Source organism: Notolepis coatsorum (genome assembly GCF_963971535.1).
Source record: "Notolepis coatsorum genome assembly, chromosome: 4".
Classification (NCBI taxonomy): Eukaryota; Metazoa; Chordata; class Actinopteri; order Aulopiformes; family Paralepididae; genus Notolepis; species Notolepis coatsorum.
Genome location: NC_140168.1, coordinates 182,493,604 through 182,512,387, shown reverse-complemented (window position 1 = coordinate 182,512,387; position 18,784 = coordinate 182,493,604). Strand labels below are relative to the sequence as shown.

Genomic DNA, 18,784 nt, shown 5'->3' with positions numbered 1-18,784 from the left:
AGGTCATGCATATCAAATTTGGTCAATGTCAGATGGAACCCAGGTAGGTAATTTCATCTTTCCTTGTGACAATATTGTCACCCACTGTAACAGAGAAGCCGTTGGCCTTGCTGAGTTTGTTATTTTATCCAAGAGAGAGAGAGAGAGAACTCGCACACGAATTAGGCCCTACCTAATTCTAATACCTAATAAACTACCTAATATATGAAATGCAGAGATGCCTTGTCATTTCAGTACAGATTTTTTATACCCCAAAATTGATAAAGGGTTAACACTTTGGGTGCCATGGGTTAAATTCATTATCAACCGTAGGTTGCCGGCTCTATTTGTCTATGGAGAAAGTCCCCTTCTTTGCAGGGCTATAACTTTTTAAATTCTATTGCTACATTGCCATTATTAGGGCCCATTCAAAGTCCTATATGTATTGTTCATTGTGTAGCAACGTTAAACTTTTTCATTCACATATTCATAGTAAAGTATGGTCTAATGTATAAGTATGTTTTCATCTCTTTCTGCATCTTTCTCCAGAACGTGATCTATAGCCCCAAATGCATTATATTGATGATGCAATACAGTTTTATGGCAATCAGCGCGATATAAAAAATTCCAACTAGACGTACTTCTAGAAGTTACTACACGTCATCTGATGTTGACCGGATGGGCTAGGGGGCGTTTATAATTCCGTGGGCAGCGTTATACCAATCATCTAATGTGGGTCAAATGTTGATAATAGCAGTTAGTATCGAAGACGGTAATTTTACACGCTAAAACTCACCCCATTCTCCGCGCGCCGTTGGGCGATCATCGTAGAGTAGAAATTTTACCATTATGGGATGTCGATTTACCCGGTCCATCTCCAGCTTGTATAATGGTATATATGTCCAAATCATGTTGTTTATCGAGTTATTGGCAATCGATCGCTATGTAGTAGGGATGCCCCGATCATGTTTTTTGCCACCGATACCGATTACCGATCGTCGTGAGCCATATCGGCCGATACCGATCCGATACCGATCGTTTTTGATTAAAAAGAAAATAAAATTTATTTTATATAAAAGGTTTTTTTTTTTTTTTTTAATAAAATATATATATTATATAATTAGACTTGTAGTTGTATTATCTGCGAGACATCGCCACCACGCAACAAGTCAAAATGCTCGCTATCTGCAAACAGCTCCACTGTCTGTGTGTACTCTAGTAGCCCTAGCTCCAAAAAGGATTCTCCGGCGCTGCAGCGGGACCCTATTGGTAACGTTATGCTTTGGTCATTTCACATTCAGCAAGCCCTCAAGCTCGAATACGCATTCAATCAATGTTATAAGACATTGATATCAGGAGCTATCTGTAGCTACTGCTAGCCGGCTCGATGACGTTAAGACAACTATTTAGTTCAATCGGACATTTCGTTTTGAACCGTGAACTAACGTCGGCTAACGCAAGCTAACGCAAGCTAACGGAGATATCAACATGGGCTACTGGACTTCCTGGGGCATTTGTTGATATCCGGAGCTATCAGTAGCTAGCCGGCTAAATACCGTTAGACAATGCCTACTAAAAGTGAATAGTTGACTGGGTAATTTTGTTTAAACAGTAACGATAGCTAGGTAGCTAACGTTAGCTCAGGTCGAATGCACTATCTAGACTCAGCAGAGGAGGTCCACCTCCGTGTTTACAAACTCTACACGGGTACGGGCGGGGCTAGGGAGGAGGAGCAGTTTGCAGGTCCTGTGCGTCTGAGACAAGCGAGTGAGATATCCACTTGATCAGTTTCCGCGATCGGCGAATATGACTAATTATCGGAATTCCCCGATCGCATATTTATACTGATTATCGGCCGATAACGATCGGGGGCCGATCGATCGGGGCATCCCTACTATGTAGTGTGTCGAGATCGAGTCCCGGGACCTATAGCGAGTGCCCGGAAGTAATACGGCCGACCAGCACAACCTCCATAGCACTTCCTGTTAAGCGATTGCGCCGATCGGCCACCAGATGGCGCTCCTGAACCGCCAGAGAGCTCAGTGGGTCCTCCTGGTGGATCTCAGGCCAGCGGAGGGGAAATATGAATCCGATCCCAGATTTTTGAAATATTGATATTAAAGACACTGTAAAGCGTCCTCGGCAACTTGAGCATGGCCGGGAATTACGCTTTTAAGCGTTTTCCGGCAGTCAAAGTGTTAAGGTTAGTTGAACCGAGGTCTGCTATTATGGATCATGTGCCTAGACTGTATATACAGGGCAGGCAGACGTTAAATAAATGATTGGTCCAAGTGGGAAGACAATATGTTGGTTATTGTTATCCTATACCTTTGCTTTAAAATGGATATGGTGATCCTTATTATTTTTTTCTCTCAATATACTCCTGAAGTGGTTTTCAAGCAGCTCTTGCCCAATTGTATCTTGTAAGACTGATTCTGAATATTATTACATTTATAGAAATTAGATTATGTTTTGCCAACAAGTTGATAATGAAACTTTTTGGTGAAACGCGTATTATGACTTCTTTAGGACTAAAAACTTAAAGGTTAGGACTTAGGACTCGACTTTGTCTTGGGACTCGACTTGGGACTTGCCTGTCTTGACTTGGGACATGACTCGGGACTTGAGTACCAAGACTTGCGACTGACTTGAGACTTGCAAAACAATGACTTGGTCCCACCTCTGGAAGGCAGTGAGGTACGTGACAGTCATATAACTATATACAGGTTCCATGACAGGAGAAGCCACACAATGGACATAATAACTAGAACAGTATGGAGGTGGTGTCTGTGTGTATATACACAAAGATACCAAATTCAGCAACCGTACTGACCTTAACCATGACGAGATTGAAACTGTATGGATTGAAATCTTATTTGAAAGGGCAAAATCAGTACTAATAGGCACAATCTATAGACCACCAGAACAGAGTGGCTTTTATGACACACTTGATGGGTGCTTAACTGGGGTGGAGGGCATAGAAAAAAATCCTCATTGGGGACTGGAACACGGATATGCTACGTAAAGCAGCACCCGTCTTCAAGGCCTTCAGTAGATTTTCTGATCTGCACGGTTTCAGCCAGCTAATCACCCAACCCACAAGGGTGTGTGAATCAACCCAGACTACCATTGACCTCATCCTGACCTCCGACAAGTCCATGATCTCCAATAAAGGGGTGATAGCATGCGGGTTAAGTGATCATTATATGATATTCTGTTCCCGCAAAAAGCCAAAGGCTGGCTGTCACAAAATGGTCACATCTAGAGACCTCAAAACGTACTCTAGCGAGGCCTTTAACCTTGAACTGAAGAGCCTGGACTGGTCAGATGAACTCAATGGTACACTGGTTGAAGAAACCTGGCTTGGCTTCAAAACCAAATTCTCAACAATACTAAACAACATGGCCCCCCTAAGAACCACCAGGGTAAAAAATCGCGCTGAGCCGTGGATGCACACTGAAATACTGACCGCTATGAAAGCCAGAGACAAAAAATGCTCTAAATTTCATAAAAGTCAGTCAAAGCTTACCAAAAGCACGAGCAGTGAACTCCAAGCCCACGTGACTGAACTCAAACTAGAAAGAAACAGACTAAGAAATGACGTAAACTCCATGATAAAAACTGCAAAAAAAAATGTCATCAATGACAAAACTGAGGAAAACAAAAATAAACCACGTGAACTTTGGAAATTACTCAATAATCAACTAGGCTGCAGTAAAAAACTTAAAACCAGGTTCTCAAACATAAACATAAAGACGGACAACACGCTCATCACAGACAAACTGGATGTAGCCAATTACTTAAACACTTTCTTCACAAACATAGCCACAACACTGGTAAACAAACTACCCTCCCACTCAGGGCAGTATGGGGTAGAACACATAGTAGCATACTACAAGAACCTAGGCGTCCACAAAGACGATTTCAAACTGGAAATGGTAACTACAGATGAGGTACTCAATAAACTGAGCGCCCTCCAACCGAACAAGGCCACTGGCCATGACAACATCCCCTCCAAATTCCTCAGAGACTCAGCAGCCGCCATCACCCCAGTCATCACACACATAATAAACCTCTCCATAAAACAGGGACACGTCCCCAAGGACTTCAAAATAGCGAGAGTAACACCCCTGCACAAAAAGGGCAGCAAATTAGACCCAGGCAACTACCGCCCTGTTTCTATCCTTACATCCATCTCGAAAGTCATGGAAAAAATAGTATACGAACAGGTCGAAAAGTACCTTACGGATACAAATCTAATCTACGAATTCCAATCTGGCTTCAGAACATCCCACTCCACTGACACATGCCTTCTCTATTTGAACGACCACATCAAGCAAGAGGTGGACGCGGGCAAATACTGCGGCATGGTCATGCTAGACCTACAAAAGGCCTTCGACACTGTCAATCACACCATTCCGATTGACAAGCTAAAAGCAATTGGTTTTGATAGTTTATCAGTGAGCTGGATACAATCCTACCTGGAGGGGAGAGAACAGATGGTGGAGGTAAACGGTACCCTATCCCCCCCCTCACAGTGAACTGTGGTGTTCCACAAGGAAGCATACTAGGACCACTACTGTTCCTAATTTATGCAAATGACATGTCGTCAGCTTGTGACTGCAACTTGTTCCTGTTTGCGGACGACTCAGCCCTGCTGGTCTCTGACAAGAACAAGTTACAGGTTGAAAAAACCCTCAGCTCGGAACTAGGCAAAATCTGCATATGGCTCGCCGACAACAAACTATCATTACACATGGGCAAAACAGAGTCCATTCTCTTCGGTTCAAATAACAAACTCAGCAAAACAGACGGCTTCTCAGTTACAGTGGGTGACAATATTGTCACAAGGAAAGATGAAATTACCTACCTGGGTTCCATCCTAGAGGCTAATCTTTCCTGTGACAAAATGGCATCCAATGTAATAAAAAAAGTCAATCAACGAACTCGATTCTTGTACCGGATCTCCTCCCTGGTAAACAAGAATACCCTGAAGACTCTGGCAGGAGCACTCATTCAAGGGTACTACGACTATGCTTGCACCTCATGGTACCAAAGCACCTCAAAGGCACTAAAAACCAAATTACAAACATCTCAAAACAAACTAGTCAGACTACTGCTTGACCTGACTCCTAGAACCCACCTCACCCCTGCACACTTTGCCAACCTAGGATGGCTTAGAGTAGACGACAGAGTACAGCAACTTGCAATGGGCCTGGTCTACAAGATACACTACTACACGACCAAGGTACCCATGTACATGTCAAAATACTTCCCAAAGGTCAGTGAATACCACGATCACAACACCAGAGGGAGCTCCACAAATCATGTAAAACCCAGATTCGGCTCAAACAAGGGACTAAACACGTTTCGCAATTATGCCACAACAATGTGGAACGCCCTACCCAAAGCTGTAAAGGAATGTAAATCACTACCCACCTTCAAAAACACTCTCAAAGAACACCTACGGGAGACTGCAATTCAAAACTGGCCCCTACAAATGTCCTAACCCAGTTGTACAATAAAGACCAAGCATGGCTATTCCAATGTACAGCCCCACCCAACCCCACCCCACCTACCCAACCTCCTCCAATGTACAGTTTCCATGTCAAATGTATGTCAGTATTCCAATGTACAGTGTCCCACCCCCTACCCAACCCCCCCCCCCCCCCCCCCCCCACACACACACATCCAATGTACAGCCCCACCCCACCTACCCAACCTCCCCCAATGCACAGTTTCTATGTCAAATGTATATACTCTTCTTCTGGATTTTTTTAGTATCACAAACAGTACTGTATTTGAAAATCTGGTATGTCATAAATGTATAGATGTAGCAGTACTGTCTATCTGTATGTCATGTGTGTCATATGATGAATTGAAAATGGGGGACCCTGATGGAAACAAGACGAAAGTCTTTCTCAGGTCTGCATCCTCTTAACAATTGTATGTATTGAGCTGTACTGTACCCATTCTGCAATCTGTTAATAAACTTTTCAATCAATCAATCAATCAAACAGTTGAGAAAGTTGCCCGTTATGACTCATCGTTGGACTTCTATGCGACGTTGACCCCACAGCTAAACTAACCACTGTAGTACATTATGTCGCTAACGTTAACTTGACCATAACCCAGCCATAATGTGGTTAGCGTTAGCTGCTATACAGCCTCTGTTGTACGACGTCAAATGAATCGATTCGAATAGAAAAACAGAAGATGTGACGCGGATGTTGTTAGCTACCGTTAGCCAGCCAGCATCTTCGACGCGTCGCATTTCTCGCTTTATTGATCAAAATACATCTGTGGGTAGGTTTTCTAAGAACCTCACTGTATCACTCGAATATAGGTGTAAACCAAATGTCAAAATAAGAGATTTGTTACGGGGGAAAACATACCAAAAGATCCTCAGGTGCTACTACATCACTCACGATAGCCTCCATGTTTCCGGAAATAGTTATGGGTACCGCCCACTTTGATAAGTGACGAGCTGGGTGTTTATTTGTCGGATGGGTCACCGTCACCTTACCCCACGAGATAAAGCTGGAACGAGGTTAGGGTCACCTAGGGGCCACCCCTCTATTATGTAACTCTATGGGGTCACCTTGCAACAAAATACTGTATCACACACGTTAAAATGAAAGAATAGTTTATTTACATTATTCAACTTTTTTTTTTTTTATATAATTAAGACAAAGGTTAGAAAATTAAGAAAAATACCAGTGAGTAAAATTCCATTTCCTAATGTGAAAGAAAATATGTGGTTCACAGTGAAAAGCCTGCAAAACAAATACAAATCATTACAATTATGGATGAATGTGCAAATGCACTGATCTGGTCAGAAACAAAACAGATGTCGGGTGAATGTTGTTGCTTGGTCAGTCCATTGCAAGGTGTGCTGGACTAAACGCTAGAGGCAGCAATTCATTAAGGCTGGTTTCTTTGTAAGATCCATCTGGCTTGGTCAAGTAGACAACCCAGTCTGGTCCGAACTGGCAAAAGACAAGAGATGCAAATCAATGAAATCGAATGAATCTGTATTGTAATGAAAGAGACAATATAGATATATCCACATCCAAAATAACAACTTCCACCGGGCAAAAGACTACTGACTACAGACTTGAAATCATCACATGAACATACACACAAAAGCACCTTACGTAGTGTACAGTGTTTGTTTCAGAACTGAGAACACTACTCAGGGTTCCCACAGACATTGCAAAATGAGGACTTTCAAGTACTTTTCCAAGCACTATTTTTCCATTTTAAAAGAGCATTTAAAAAGGATACAATTCACTTTTAAATGCTGTTTTTTTAATAGAAAAAAAATCAGATCCAATATTTATGACTTAAAACCAATTTCCGACAATTAGTTACACTAAAGAAAAAAAAATCTTGATTCAGAACTATTTTATCATGGATGAACAAAACTTTTAATGCGAATGGTTGATTTGAATTTCAAGGACTTTTTAAGCAGCATTTAAAAATGGGCTGTTTTCAAGGAATTCCAGGCCTCGACTTTTTTTTGGTATAAAATCAAGCACTTTAAGCACTTCAAGGACCTGTATAGAATAAAGCTCATTTGGCGAAAAAAAAGAAAAAAAAAAACGTTTGACTCTTATTTCTCTGGTTTCTGGCTTTGGGGGAGAGTAGCTCATGTTCACAGATATTGATTGAACTTCCCTTGGCCATGAAAATAACATACTGGAATTCTTAATTTGGGTGGAGTTCCCCAGCGACCTCTAGGGCAAAATAGTCCCCCTTGGTATTGCACTTTGTTTACATTTGTTGCTTTTTGGTCTGACGTGTGGTTTGGAGTCAGAAGGTTCGTGGTTGATGGGGGGGATAGGGGAGGGGTTTCTATTGCTGGCCACACCTCAGGCTAAAAGAATAAAAAGAGGAGAGAAATCCACGCTATAATAAGATAGTGTAAGAATATTAATATTATAATAACATGTGTGCCAGTTGCCATCAAGCTCCACAACCAAAGGGCAAGGATTGACTTGGCCAACAGCTGGAGAAGTGGAGAACTGAACCCTGCATGGACTCTGGTGCACTTTACACATTGACTCGCATATTAATTAATTAATATACTCACATCCTCAATCATATTCGTATTATGTACATTTCTATTTATAGATAAGACCGAGATCAGTTTAATCTGTTTATCTATACCAGGGTAGACTAAGACTTAGTATGGAGTAATATATGTTTGTACAAGGTAGACTTAAGTTAGCTATACACTGTATAATAATACAGTATACATTTGTCCCTGGGGTAGACTTAGGATAGAGTCTGTATATTATACCAGGGCAGGCTGTACATACTGCGCATATTGACATTATTGATAGAGTATATATATGTCTCCCCTGTTCACTCACCCAGACATCCAGTGCAGATCAGATTTTTATTTATTTTCATTAATATTTTATTCTTATTGAATTATTGGTTTGTTTGTATCCTTATTCCTACCTGTGTGTCTCCTCTCTTTCATTATCACTGCTGTTGCTGCTATGACACCTGATTTCCCCACAGGGAGGAATAAAGGCGTATCTTATCTTTTTTTTTTATCCACTTTTTCTCCCATTTTCTATATATTTTCTCCCATCCCAATTTCGTATCATCCAATTCAACCCTCCCCTGTCACGAACGCTGTTTCTTGCCTCCCACAAGCCAGCTGCAATGTGGACTAAGTCATACATAGCACAAGTCCCCTCCGGTACTTGAGGTAACAGCAGTCGCATCTTTTCACCTGCGCAGCTCGATCTCTCAGTGGCGAGGAGTAACGCGTGGGAGGCTCACGCTGCCCCCGACACTTCCTGATTCTACTGCGCAGGCGCATCAACCGACCTGTAGGAGTCGCTGTCCACAACGCCCGATCCCCACCCATCAGTTTCCCACCCCCTAATACGGCCAATGTGTATTAGTATGAACGACCAGCTAAACTGAAAGCAATGTGGAGCGCTGGGCTCGAACAGGCGAGCCCAGCGTCTCTGCATTCGTGGCGAGCGCCTTGCCCACTACGCCACGTAGCCGCCCCAAAGGCGTATCTTATCTTATCGTATATCTATATCTATAGTAACATCATTATTACTGAAGGTCTCCAGACCTCTCGTCAGAGCCTGAGGTGTGGCCACCAATAGCCCCCCCTCCCCCTGTCCCCACTCAACTCCAACCCACACATCAGACTAAAGCAAAAGATGTCAAATAAAAAGTGCAATACCAAGTGGGGCACCTAGAGGTCGCTGTTTGACGGCGTTACACACTCTACCTCAAAATAATGGCAAAAACATATACAGCCTACCATGGAACATACTGTCAGAGTTAATTATATTGTTTACACTGCTTATTTAAACTTTTCTACCGTACTATAATTGTATTGCCTATATTTATGTCTTCTACTATTACCACACCAAGCTGGAGAACTAACGGCGGCAGAACTTGAGAACTGTTGAGAGATGTCTGACTCTTACCCACTAAACCCTGCACGGACTCTAGTGCCGTGTGTATTACTGTATGACCACTAAACCCTGCACGGACTCTAGTGCCGTGTGTATTACTGTATGACCACTAAACCCTGCACGGACTCTAGTGCCGTGTGTATTACTGTATGACCACTAAACCCTGCATGGACTCTAGTGGGAGACCGGGAGGACGCAACCCTCTTTGCGCCGCCCCTTTGCCTCAAATAGATCCGCTATCAGCTCTATCTTTAATCTTTCAAAATGTTCAGTTGCTATCGCATGCACTTATCTGTGTTTCACTACACACTTGAGTGTATGCCTACCAACTGTTCGCTTGTTTTTACTGCAACACTACTATCACCGACATCTAAGGAGGGAGATCCCCCCTTGAACGGCCCTTCTAAGGTTTCTCTCCTCCACATTGCCTGTGGTGCATTTTTTCCTATTGCTAGGTTTTAGTGTGTTTTTCCTTACCTTCGCATGGGGTATGTCTGGGAGTGTTGCATTTATCTAGCATTGACTTTATGGTGTTCTTGTTTTGTTCTTGACTTATTGTGATGTTTCTTCTTGACTTGTTTAAAGAAGACGTGTCCGGCCCATGGGGACATTAACGTGTGTTGTCGGGCCTTACAAATAAATTTGATTTGATTTTGACCACTAAACCCTGCATGGACTCTAGTGCCATGTGTATTACTGTATGACCGTGAGTGTACATATTACTGTATCATATTCACCTTTTGCCTAGCGTTTACTTTTATTCATATTCACCTTTTTTATTGCCTATGTTTATTGTATTCCTATTGCCCTGCCCATACCTGTACCTCCCCTCCCCCCTCCCCCATGCTGCTATGACGCCTGAATTTCCCCAGGGGATCAATAAAGGAATATCTTATCTTATCTTATCTTATCGTTCCATGACAGACCTCCCTTGCCTTTTGCTGACAGTAAAATACCTGACGAACTGAAGTAACAGTCAACAAGTGAGTCGTACCTCCATGAGAACCTGCCTGCACGCTCCACACGGCCCCACGAAGTGGTCTTTGATGTCACTACAGAGAGAGAGAGAGAGAGAGAGAGAGAGAGAGAGAGAGAGAGAGAGAGAGAGAGAGAGAGAGAGAGAGAGAGAGAGAGAGAGAGAGAGAGAGAGAGAGAGAGAGAGAGAGAGAGAGAGAGAGAGAGAGAGAGAGAGAGAGAGAGAGAGAGAGAGAGAGAGAGAGAGAGAGGGAGAGGGGGAGAGAGAGAGCGAGAGACAGAGAGAGAGAGAGAGAAAGAGAGAGAGGGAGAGAGGGGGAGAGAGAGAGAGAGGAAGAGAGAGAGGGAGAGAGAGAGGGAGAAAGAGAGAGAGGGAGAGAGAGAGGAAGAGAGATAGAGAGAGAGGGAGAGAGAGAGGAAGAGAGAGAGGGAGAGAGAGAGGGAGAGAGAGATGCCTAGGTCTAAGATTATGTTGTGTATTCATCAGAATCAGAAAGGTCTCTTTTGCCAAGTAAGTTTTCACACACAAGTTTTGTTTGTTTTGGTCATTTGGTGCAACATTAACAGACAATTAAAGTAGAATAAAATAAAATGGAATATATAAACTAAATTAAAATAAAAGTACAATAGCATAGAATATAGGACAGGGCTGTACAATTGTGCAGGATGTAGTAGAGTATATACACTAAATTAGAATACAAATATAGTGGAATAGAATATGTAGCAGGGCTGTGCAATTGAGCAGTATTGTACAAAAAGTATAAACATGTGATTAACATTGAATAATGTCACTGAGGTCACAGCCCAGCAAACACTCTGAAGTGCGTTAGCCGCCTAGTGGCTGTTGGGGCCATATACAGGTCAGTGGGTGGAGCCATATACAGGTTAGTGGGTGGAGCCATATACAGGTCAGTGGGTGGAGCCATATACAGGTCAGTGGGTGGAGCCATATACAGGTCAGTGGGTGGAGCCATATACAGGTCAGTGGCTGTTGGAGCCATATACAGGTCAGTGGGTGGAGCCATATACAGGTCAGTGGGTGGAGCCATATACAGGTCAGTGGGTGGAGCCATATACAGGTTAGTGGGTGGAGCCATATACAGGTCAGTGGGTGGAGCCATATACAGGTCAGTGGGTGGAGCCATATACAGGTCAGTGGGTGGAGCCATATACAGGTCAGTGGGTGGAACGGGACATCAAACAAAGCTGTCTGTCTTTTTAGACCAATGTTGTTTAAACGTTGTTTAAATTGAAGGCACTGAGATCAGACGAAGGTTTCAAATGCAGACTAAGAATATAACTTCTTAAAAGAATCACGTAAAGACTCTCTTGTTAGTTAGTTTCAACATTGCTGGTAAAGTCCTCCGATGTCACAATTCACATTAGGGGTTGAATGAAAAAGGCAAATTCTTGTCAAGTTGTGACGTGATTCAATTTGGTCCGATGTCTGCTGGAAGAGATGATAATGTGAACCATGCTCCTACGCAGAGCTGTTTCCACTCCTGTCCGTCACAGCCGGCGAAACGCCTCTCTGCCCAAGAGGGTGAAGATCTGTACCCAAACCGGGACGTCTGTGACTAAATTAGTTTGAAAGAAAATGCGGCTATATGGTTGAATTGGGTGCATACAGGGTATCACTAATAACCATTAGAATTAATAAGAATTAAGAATTAAGCTTGTCTGAACATTAACACTTTAATCGCCAAAAACGCTGAAACACGTCTTTCCCCGCCATGCTCATTCTGCCGAAGACGCTGGACAGCGTCTTTGATATCAATATTTCAAAAATCTGTAATCGAAATCATATTTCTCCCCCGGAGACATGAGATGTACTGTTGAGCCCCTCTCAACTCTCCAACGGTTCAAGAGCGCCATCTGGTGGCCGATCGGCGGATCGCCCAGGGCAGAAACAGGAAGTGGAAGCTGGTGCTCATTTCAATTCGGTCCGATCACTCACTAATAGTCCCAGGACTCGAGCTGATCACAACGGATAGCAATCCGTTACCAATAACTCGATAAACAACATGATTTGGACGTATATACTATTATACAACCTGGAAATGGATCGGATATTTCGACATCCCATAATAGAAACATTTCTGTTCCACGCTCATCTCCCAACGGCGCGAGGAAGCTACGGTGAGTTTCAGCGTTATTTTTTAACGTCTTCGATACTAACTGCTCTAATGATCATATCACCCACACTAGATGAATCATCTAACGTTGGCCACGGAATTATAAACGACCCCCCCCCCCATCCGGTCATCATCAGATCATACGTAGTAACTCCTAGAAGCACGTCCAGTTGAAATTTTTTATCTCGCACAGATTCCTACCAAACTGTATTTCATCATCAATATAATGCATTTGGGGCTATAAATCAAGTTCTGGAGAAAGCTGCAGAAAACGATAAAAACGTACTTATACTTTAGACCGTATTTTAGTATGAATATGTGAATGAAAAAGTATAACGTTGCTACACCCTGAACAATAGATATAGGACGTTGAATGGGCCATAGTAATGTCAATTTAGCAATACAATTTAAAAAGTTATAGCCCTGCAAAAAAGGGGAACTTCTCCATGTTAAATAGGGCTGGCGAGGGATGGTAAATTATGAATTTAACCCCGGCGATCAAAGTGTTAATGAGTTATGCAGTGATGCAGTTACCACCAGTAAACAGACTATAGTGCTGTCTTTTCTGATCAAGGAAACCATACATTTATGGCTGCGTTCATCCTCGTTTCCATGGACACAGTGAATAAACAAGCTGCACAAATTCAATTATTTAACTTTTTTCAAAAAAAATCGGTTCTTATTTATAAAAAAGACTAAGAAATATGGGGGGGGGGGAGACAATAATATTATTATTTATTCAATATGTTAAGGGAAAATGATAAAATGCCAGGGAAAACCAGTGGCCCTGGAGAAGCTGGAGAACTAACGACGGCAGAACATGAAAACTGTCATGTCTGACCGTCTAAACCCTGCACGGACTATTGTATGACCATGACTGTATATATTACTGTATCATCTTCACCTTTTGCCTACCGTTTACTTTTATTCATATTCAAATTTTTTTTATTGCCTATATTTATTGTCTCCCGATTGCTCTGCCCATACCTGTACGTCCCCCCCCCCCTCACCCGTGTTGCTATGACGTCTGAATTTCCCCAGGGGGGATCAATAAAGAGCGGCACGGTGGTGTAGTGGTTAACACTGTTGCCTCACAGCAAGAAGGTCCAGGGTTCGATTCCCGCTTGGGGACCAGGGCCCTCATTCATCAACGTGTGCGTAGAATATGTTCTATTTCCACACGAAGCACAGAATGTAGAATCAGTGTACGCACAGGAAAGTCGGGATTCATCAACCGTGCGTACACAGGTCCTATGCTCCTCCGTGTTGATCAATACCACTTTGTTCTACCGTCAATGCTCGTGCATGATTATCCATATATGGTCATGAAAGTGAGGAAACACCCCCCATGGGATGTGAAATAATGGACTGACCCGAGCGGAAGTCTGAGAAGCTTCACGGAGATTGTTCACTGCTGTCGAACCAAGAAGACACTATCGCGTATTATGGGATAAATAAAAGGCGGACTTGTAAACGGTGATGTCAGATATCAACGGCTCCCTAAGACCATTGCTGCAATTCTGCCTGGACAGCTCAAAATACTAATAAAGACCGTTCATTGACCACTGTTTGGCGTTGGTTGTGTGTCATTATAACCGTGCTGTAATATGAATGCCTTTATTAGTTGTGTTCGATTGGCTATATGATTTTTAGAGGCATCTATTTTGATGTCAGTATTGGGTAGCCTATATAAACAATAATACGAGAGCATATACAAGAACAATGAATCTCACTGCATGTATGATGTAGCCTGCCTTTCAATACATGAACTTGAATTCCATCATGTTTGTGTGCGGGACTCACAAGGCTGTTGTCACAATGGGTGGTACCGGTACAGTAATAATAACAGTCCACACAATATCACGATGGACCATGCCATAGCCTATGTTCTATTAGGACATGATCTGTGACGACAAATGTTCTAGAATGTTTGATTAAGATATCATACTCTGACAGCATGCCTATGATCAACAAAAACGCGAACTTGAATCCCATCATATACATAGTCTGTCCACTATCTGGTGTCATTGCAATGCGTTTTCTATTCTTTCTTATGCAGTAAAAAGGGGGAAGAACACTATATCGTGGGTGTTCATATGACTCTGCTTACAGCTTCGAAACTCCACTTGTTTCGTTTAACGTAAAGCCTTTTAAATATAATCAAAACGTTCCCGTGTTTCTGCAGTCTGTGCGCAAAATAATAACGAGTTGAGATACGCGGAGCGCAGTCAGTCAGTAGCCTACACCCCGTATATTCCGATAACGCTATATAAACCATGCTGCATTCATTCTGAGAGAAAGATCTATTATTCCAAATGCTATTTATAGGGTTTTGACCATAATTACACTACTGTTGCTATTTTACAATGAACTATAATGAATTACGGTTCATACCGTAATTCATTATAGTTCATTGTAAAATAGCAATATAGGCAATGCACAGAAGCTCATTTCCTTGTTGTAATAATATATTCTACCACTGGGCGTCAGCTAAGTGTACTCAGAGCTGTGCGTAGACATAAGCACAAAGTCAAGTTCAAGTTGAAATTGATGAATCCCACTCTTTGCTTAGAAATGATCGTACGCACAGGGTAAGCACAAATCTGTGCGTAAGACACGTTGATGAATGAGGGCCCAGGCTTCCATGATGCCAGGTACTCAGGTGGGGGATCTCCCAGGCCTTTCTGTGTGGAGTTTGCATGTTCTCCCCGTGCTCGCAAGGGTTCCCCCCCCGATACGATAAACCCAATGGAAAAACATGTACAACAACAGATCGCTAACGCTGTGGCGTCCTTGACGAAGACGGACAGGAGCACTTGGATTGGTCCCCGGGCGTGGCTCACGTTGACGCCCTATCCTATCTGCTCCCGGCTGCCCATGGGGGGAAGGACGACGGGATGGGAAAAGTGCAGAGAGACATTTCATCGGCGACTCAGTGCATGTGTGTGTGTTCCTGTGGGTCGCCCATCTTGCGTGTGTGTGTTAAAACTGCATGACAAATAAAGACTTCTAGTCTAGTCTTAAATAAAGGAGTATCTTATCTTATCTTAATACGAGTAAAGGTAGCACCGGTTAGTTGACTTCCCGTTTGACAGTGGAACGTCGTCCAACTCTCTGCATAGGAGAGTGAATATTTTCTATAATATATTTCCTTTCATGTATTTTGCATACAAAACTAGTATAGAGGAGTGTAAGAAAATACAACATCGGTGTTAATTTTTTCCAGGGAGGGATTTTTTTTAAATTTGTATTCATGAATATTCTTCATGAATATATGGGTGCTCAAGCTTTCAGCTGCTCGGCTCCCAGACTCTGGAACTCCCTGCCCCCGCATGTCTGACAGTCTGACTCCATATCAACATTTAAAATCCCAACTAGAAACCCCTCTGTTTAAACTGGCATATTCACTATAACCTGTGTGTCACTGTTCTATACTCCCTGTTGTTTATTTGTTTGTAACTTCACCGTTTTATACTTCCTGTTGTTTGTTTTGTTTTTAACTTTGACTTGCCAAGACCACTATTTTTATTGTCTTGAAAGGCGCCCCCAAATAAAATGTATTATTATTATTCCTGTTTGTCTGTGTGGCTGAGGTGGTCTCACCAGGTCACAGCGATGGCAGTGAAGCGTCTGTGTCCCTCTATCACCGCCCTCTGGATGGCTGTCCGCTCTGCACACGCCGTCAGGCCATAAGAGGCGTTTTCCACATTACAGCCTGGAGCAACACACACGCTATTATTACATTTACATTACATTTACATTTAGTCATTTAGCTCAGGGGTTCCCAAACTTTTCAGGCCGGGGCCCAGAAAATAAGGCGTCAGAGAGCCGCGGCCCAATGCACATCGTCTGGCTTTTTTTTTTTTTTTTTTGGCCAGGCGACCGATTTTTTAAGCCAAATATCACTTCAATCCTATTAAGTTAGTTCAAGTTAGTTATTAATTTATATGTGCTATTTATGAGAGGGCTAACTTGTTGCAAAATAATAATGATAATAATAATAGCCTCATTAAAATACTATTGTTGTTTCGGTTGTTTTCAGCGTTTTATGTGCATAATCTGTTATTTAGTTTGAAATGTTCGTTGAAATAAGTAGATTTTTCGTTTTTGTTTATTTATTAAGTTAATATAAAACCATATAGTCACATTTTAGAATACAATAGAATAGAATTTTAGAATACAACTAGAAACACTGTCCTGGCCTGCTTCTAAGTTCAGTGGCCTGACAAAAAAAAATTAAATAAAAAAAAAAAAAAAAAAAAAAAAATTAATTTTTTTTAATTTTAATTTTTAAATCATCTCGCGGCCCATCCGTGGCTGCTCGCGGCCCACCTTTGGGTCGCGACCCCGACTTTGGGAACCACTGATTTAGCTGACGCTTTTATCCAAAGCGTTCCAAAGTTCTGTACGACATCTCAGCAGGAAGGGTACAACTCTTACAGCTGAGTAACAATGTTTGTTGGAGGACCGAGAGAATAGGCGGCTGATGACCCTCCCGGAGCTCAGAAAGGAGTGGGTCTGAGGCGGGGGCCTTACATTAATATGCAATAGTCTACTATCAGGGAAGCCCAAAGTACGGCCTCTGTCCCCCCACAGCACTATTTTTTCCCCTCCAGAGGGTTCAAGAGAGTTATAAAATAAAGATATTCCAGTGATAAGATCATCTTTTTGGTTTATTCTGATTCATTTAATTATATTATGAATTATAATATTAATAAGTCATTGAATAACTTGCCTATTACACGGCAATAACACATATTATTAACACAGACAGACAGACAGACAGACAGACAGACAGACAGACAGACAGACAGACAGACAGAAAGCAAGCAAGCAAGCAAGCAAGCAAGAAAGAAAGAAAGAAAGAAAGAAAGAAAGAAAGAAAGAAAGAAAGAAAGAAAGAAAGAAAGAAAGAAAGAAAGAAAGAAAGAAAGAAAGAAAGAAAGACCGTTAGGTATTTACCTGTGATTATAGCGCCATCTGCTGTCAGTATCGCAGCGCCGACGGGGAACCTGCTGTACGGACAGTAAGCCATGTCCCGAGCCTGCAAGCACTGAGAAACTAGCTCTTTGACTATTGCCTGGTCTATTTGCCCGTGTCTGTAGCGCCCTGTGCAGCTCAAAGGAAGGAAAAAAGAAATAAGCATGAGGAAACAAAATAATGAAAATATACAAATACATAAACGACTCGCAACCTTGCAGGGCTCCAAAGTGTAATGTTTATTGACAAGGATCCCCATTAGCTAACGCAAATACGCCAGCTAGTCTTCCTGGGGTCCGAAAATTTACTTTACAACATTACAACAACATGACACAATTAAAACATAGTGCAGACCAAATAAACACACAATCAAACGATAACAGAACACATCAAGGTAACACAAATATAACATGGCTCTACATTATCACTTTCATATTCATTGGTGGCTCCAACGTCCATTTATTTATGCACTTTGTATGAGTATGAGACCTACTCATAAATTAATGGCTAATTCAGTTCCTCATGTCGTATGCAAAACACATTATTTTCTAGGAATATTTCATTTGACCTTGTTTTACCAAAGGGATTTAAAGAGAACTGAACTTGCCTGCCATATTATCTGGTGAAGATTCTCTCCTTTGAAAAATGTTGGTGCACTGGTAGAATATACTCTGCACTTTATGCGCATTAGTTTATGATCCACGTGTGTGCTACGTGAATTGTTTTAAAATGTGCTGGTTGGTCGGGTTTGTTTGATTATTGCTTTGGAGTAGGAGTGGACACATGAGGCGACATGTGGGTAACCGGACTCAGAGAAGAGGGGACTCACCGAACACTTGGCATCTCCGAGTGCGTGTTTTTTTTTACCGTAGCCTATGTTTGCGAAGACGCTCTCTGATTGGCTAGCCGCGTACAGCGAAGACCCTCTCTGATTGGTTTAGCGCCGAAGGGTCTCTTCCGCCTTGTACATATTTATCTCTGCTTCAAAGTGGTTATGCTTTGGCGCGTGATTACACAAACAAGCCGCATTTCTCGGAGACGCTCTCTGATTGGCCGACGCCTGTTTCTACACTGGTTAAGCTTAGGCACTCTTCGAAGTAGGTTAAGGTTAGAGTTTGTCTTAGAGCAGGGCGATAGAACCAGTGGCGGCTCTGCCACTAGGGGCGCACGGGCGCCGACCCACCTGCTGTTAAATCAGAGAAGAAGAAAATAAAACTTTTTAGTTTTTAGTTTTATAGCCCTATAAATAATATAAAC

General features: G+C 42.3%; 2 protein-coding genes across 2 annotated transcripts in view; both read right to left on the bottom strand.

The window, feature by feature from the left end:
• fis1 (fission, mitochondrial 1) overlaps positions 1-6,446 on the bottom strand; it is a 35,221-nt gene extending 28,775 nt beyond the window's left edge. The window contains exon 1 of the mRNA XM_084313210.1: positions 6,375-6,446. Within this exon, the coding sequence (XP_084169336.1) occupies positions 6,375-6,419 (45 nt within the window). The 5' untranslated portion in view covers positions 6,420-6,446. The remainder of the gene's footprint in view (positions 1-6,374) is intronic.
• Positions 6,447-6,745: 299 nt separating this feature from the next.
• LOC311227322 (cytidine deaminase) lies at positions 6,746-18,314 on the bottom strand. The gene is made up of 5 exons (XM_084312926.1): positions 18,135-18,314; positions 17,510-17,656; positions 16,151-16,262; positions 10,432-10,489; positions 6,746-6,968 (listed from the first exon to the last, which is right to left on the bottom strand). The coding sequence occupies exons 1-5, from the start codon at positions 18,139-18,141 to the stop codon at positions 6,855-6,857; spliced, it is 438 nt and encodes a 145-aa protein (XP_084169052.1). The 5' UTR covers positions 18,142-18,314; the 3' UTR covers positions 6,746-6,854.
• Between the last annotated feature and the right edge of the window lie 470 nt (positions 18,315-18,784).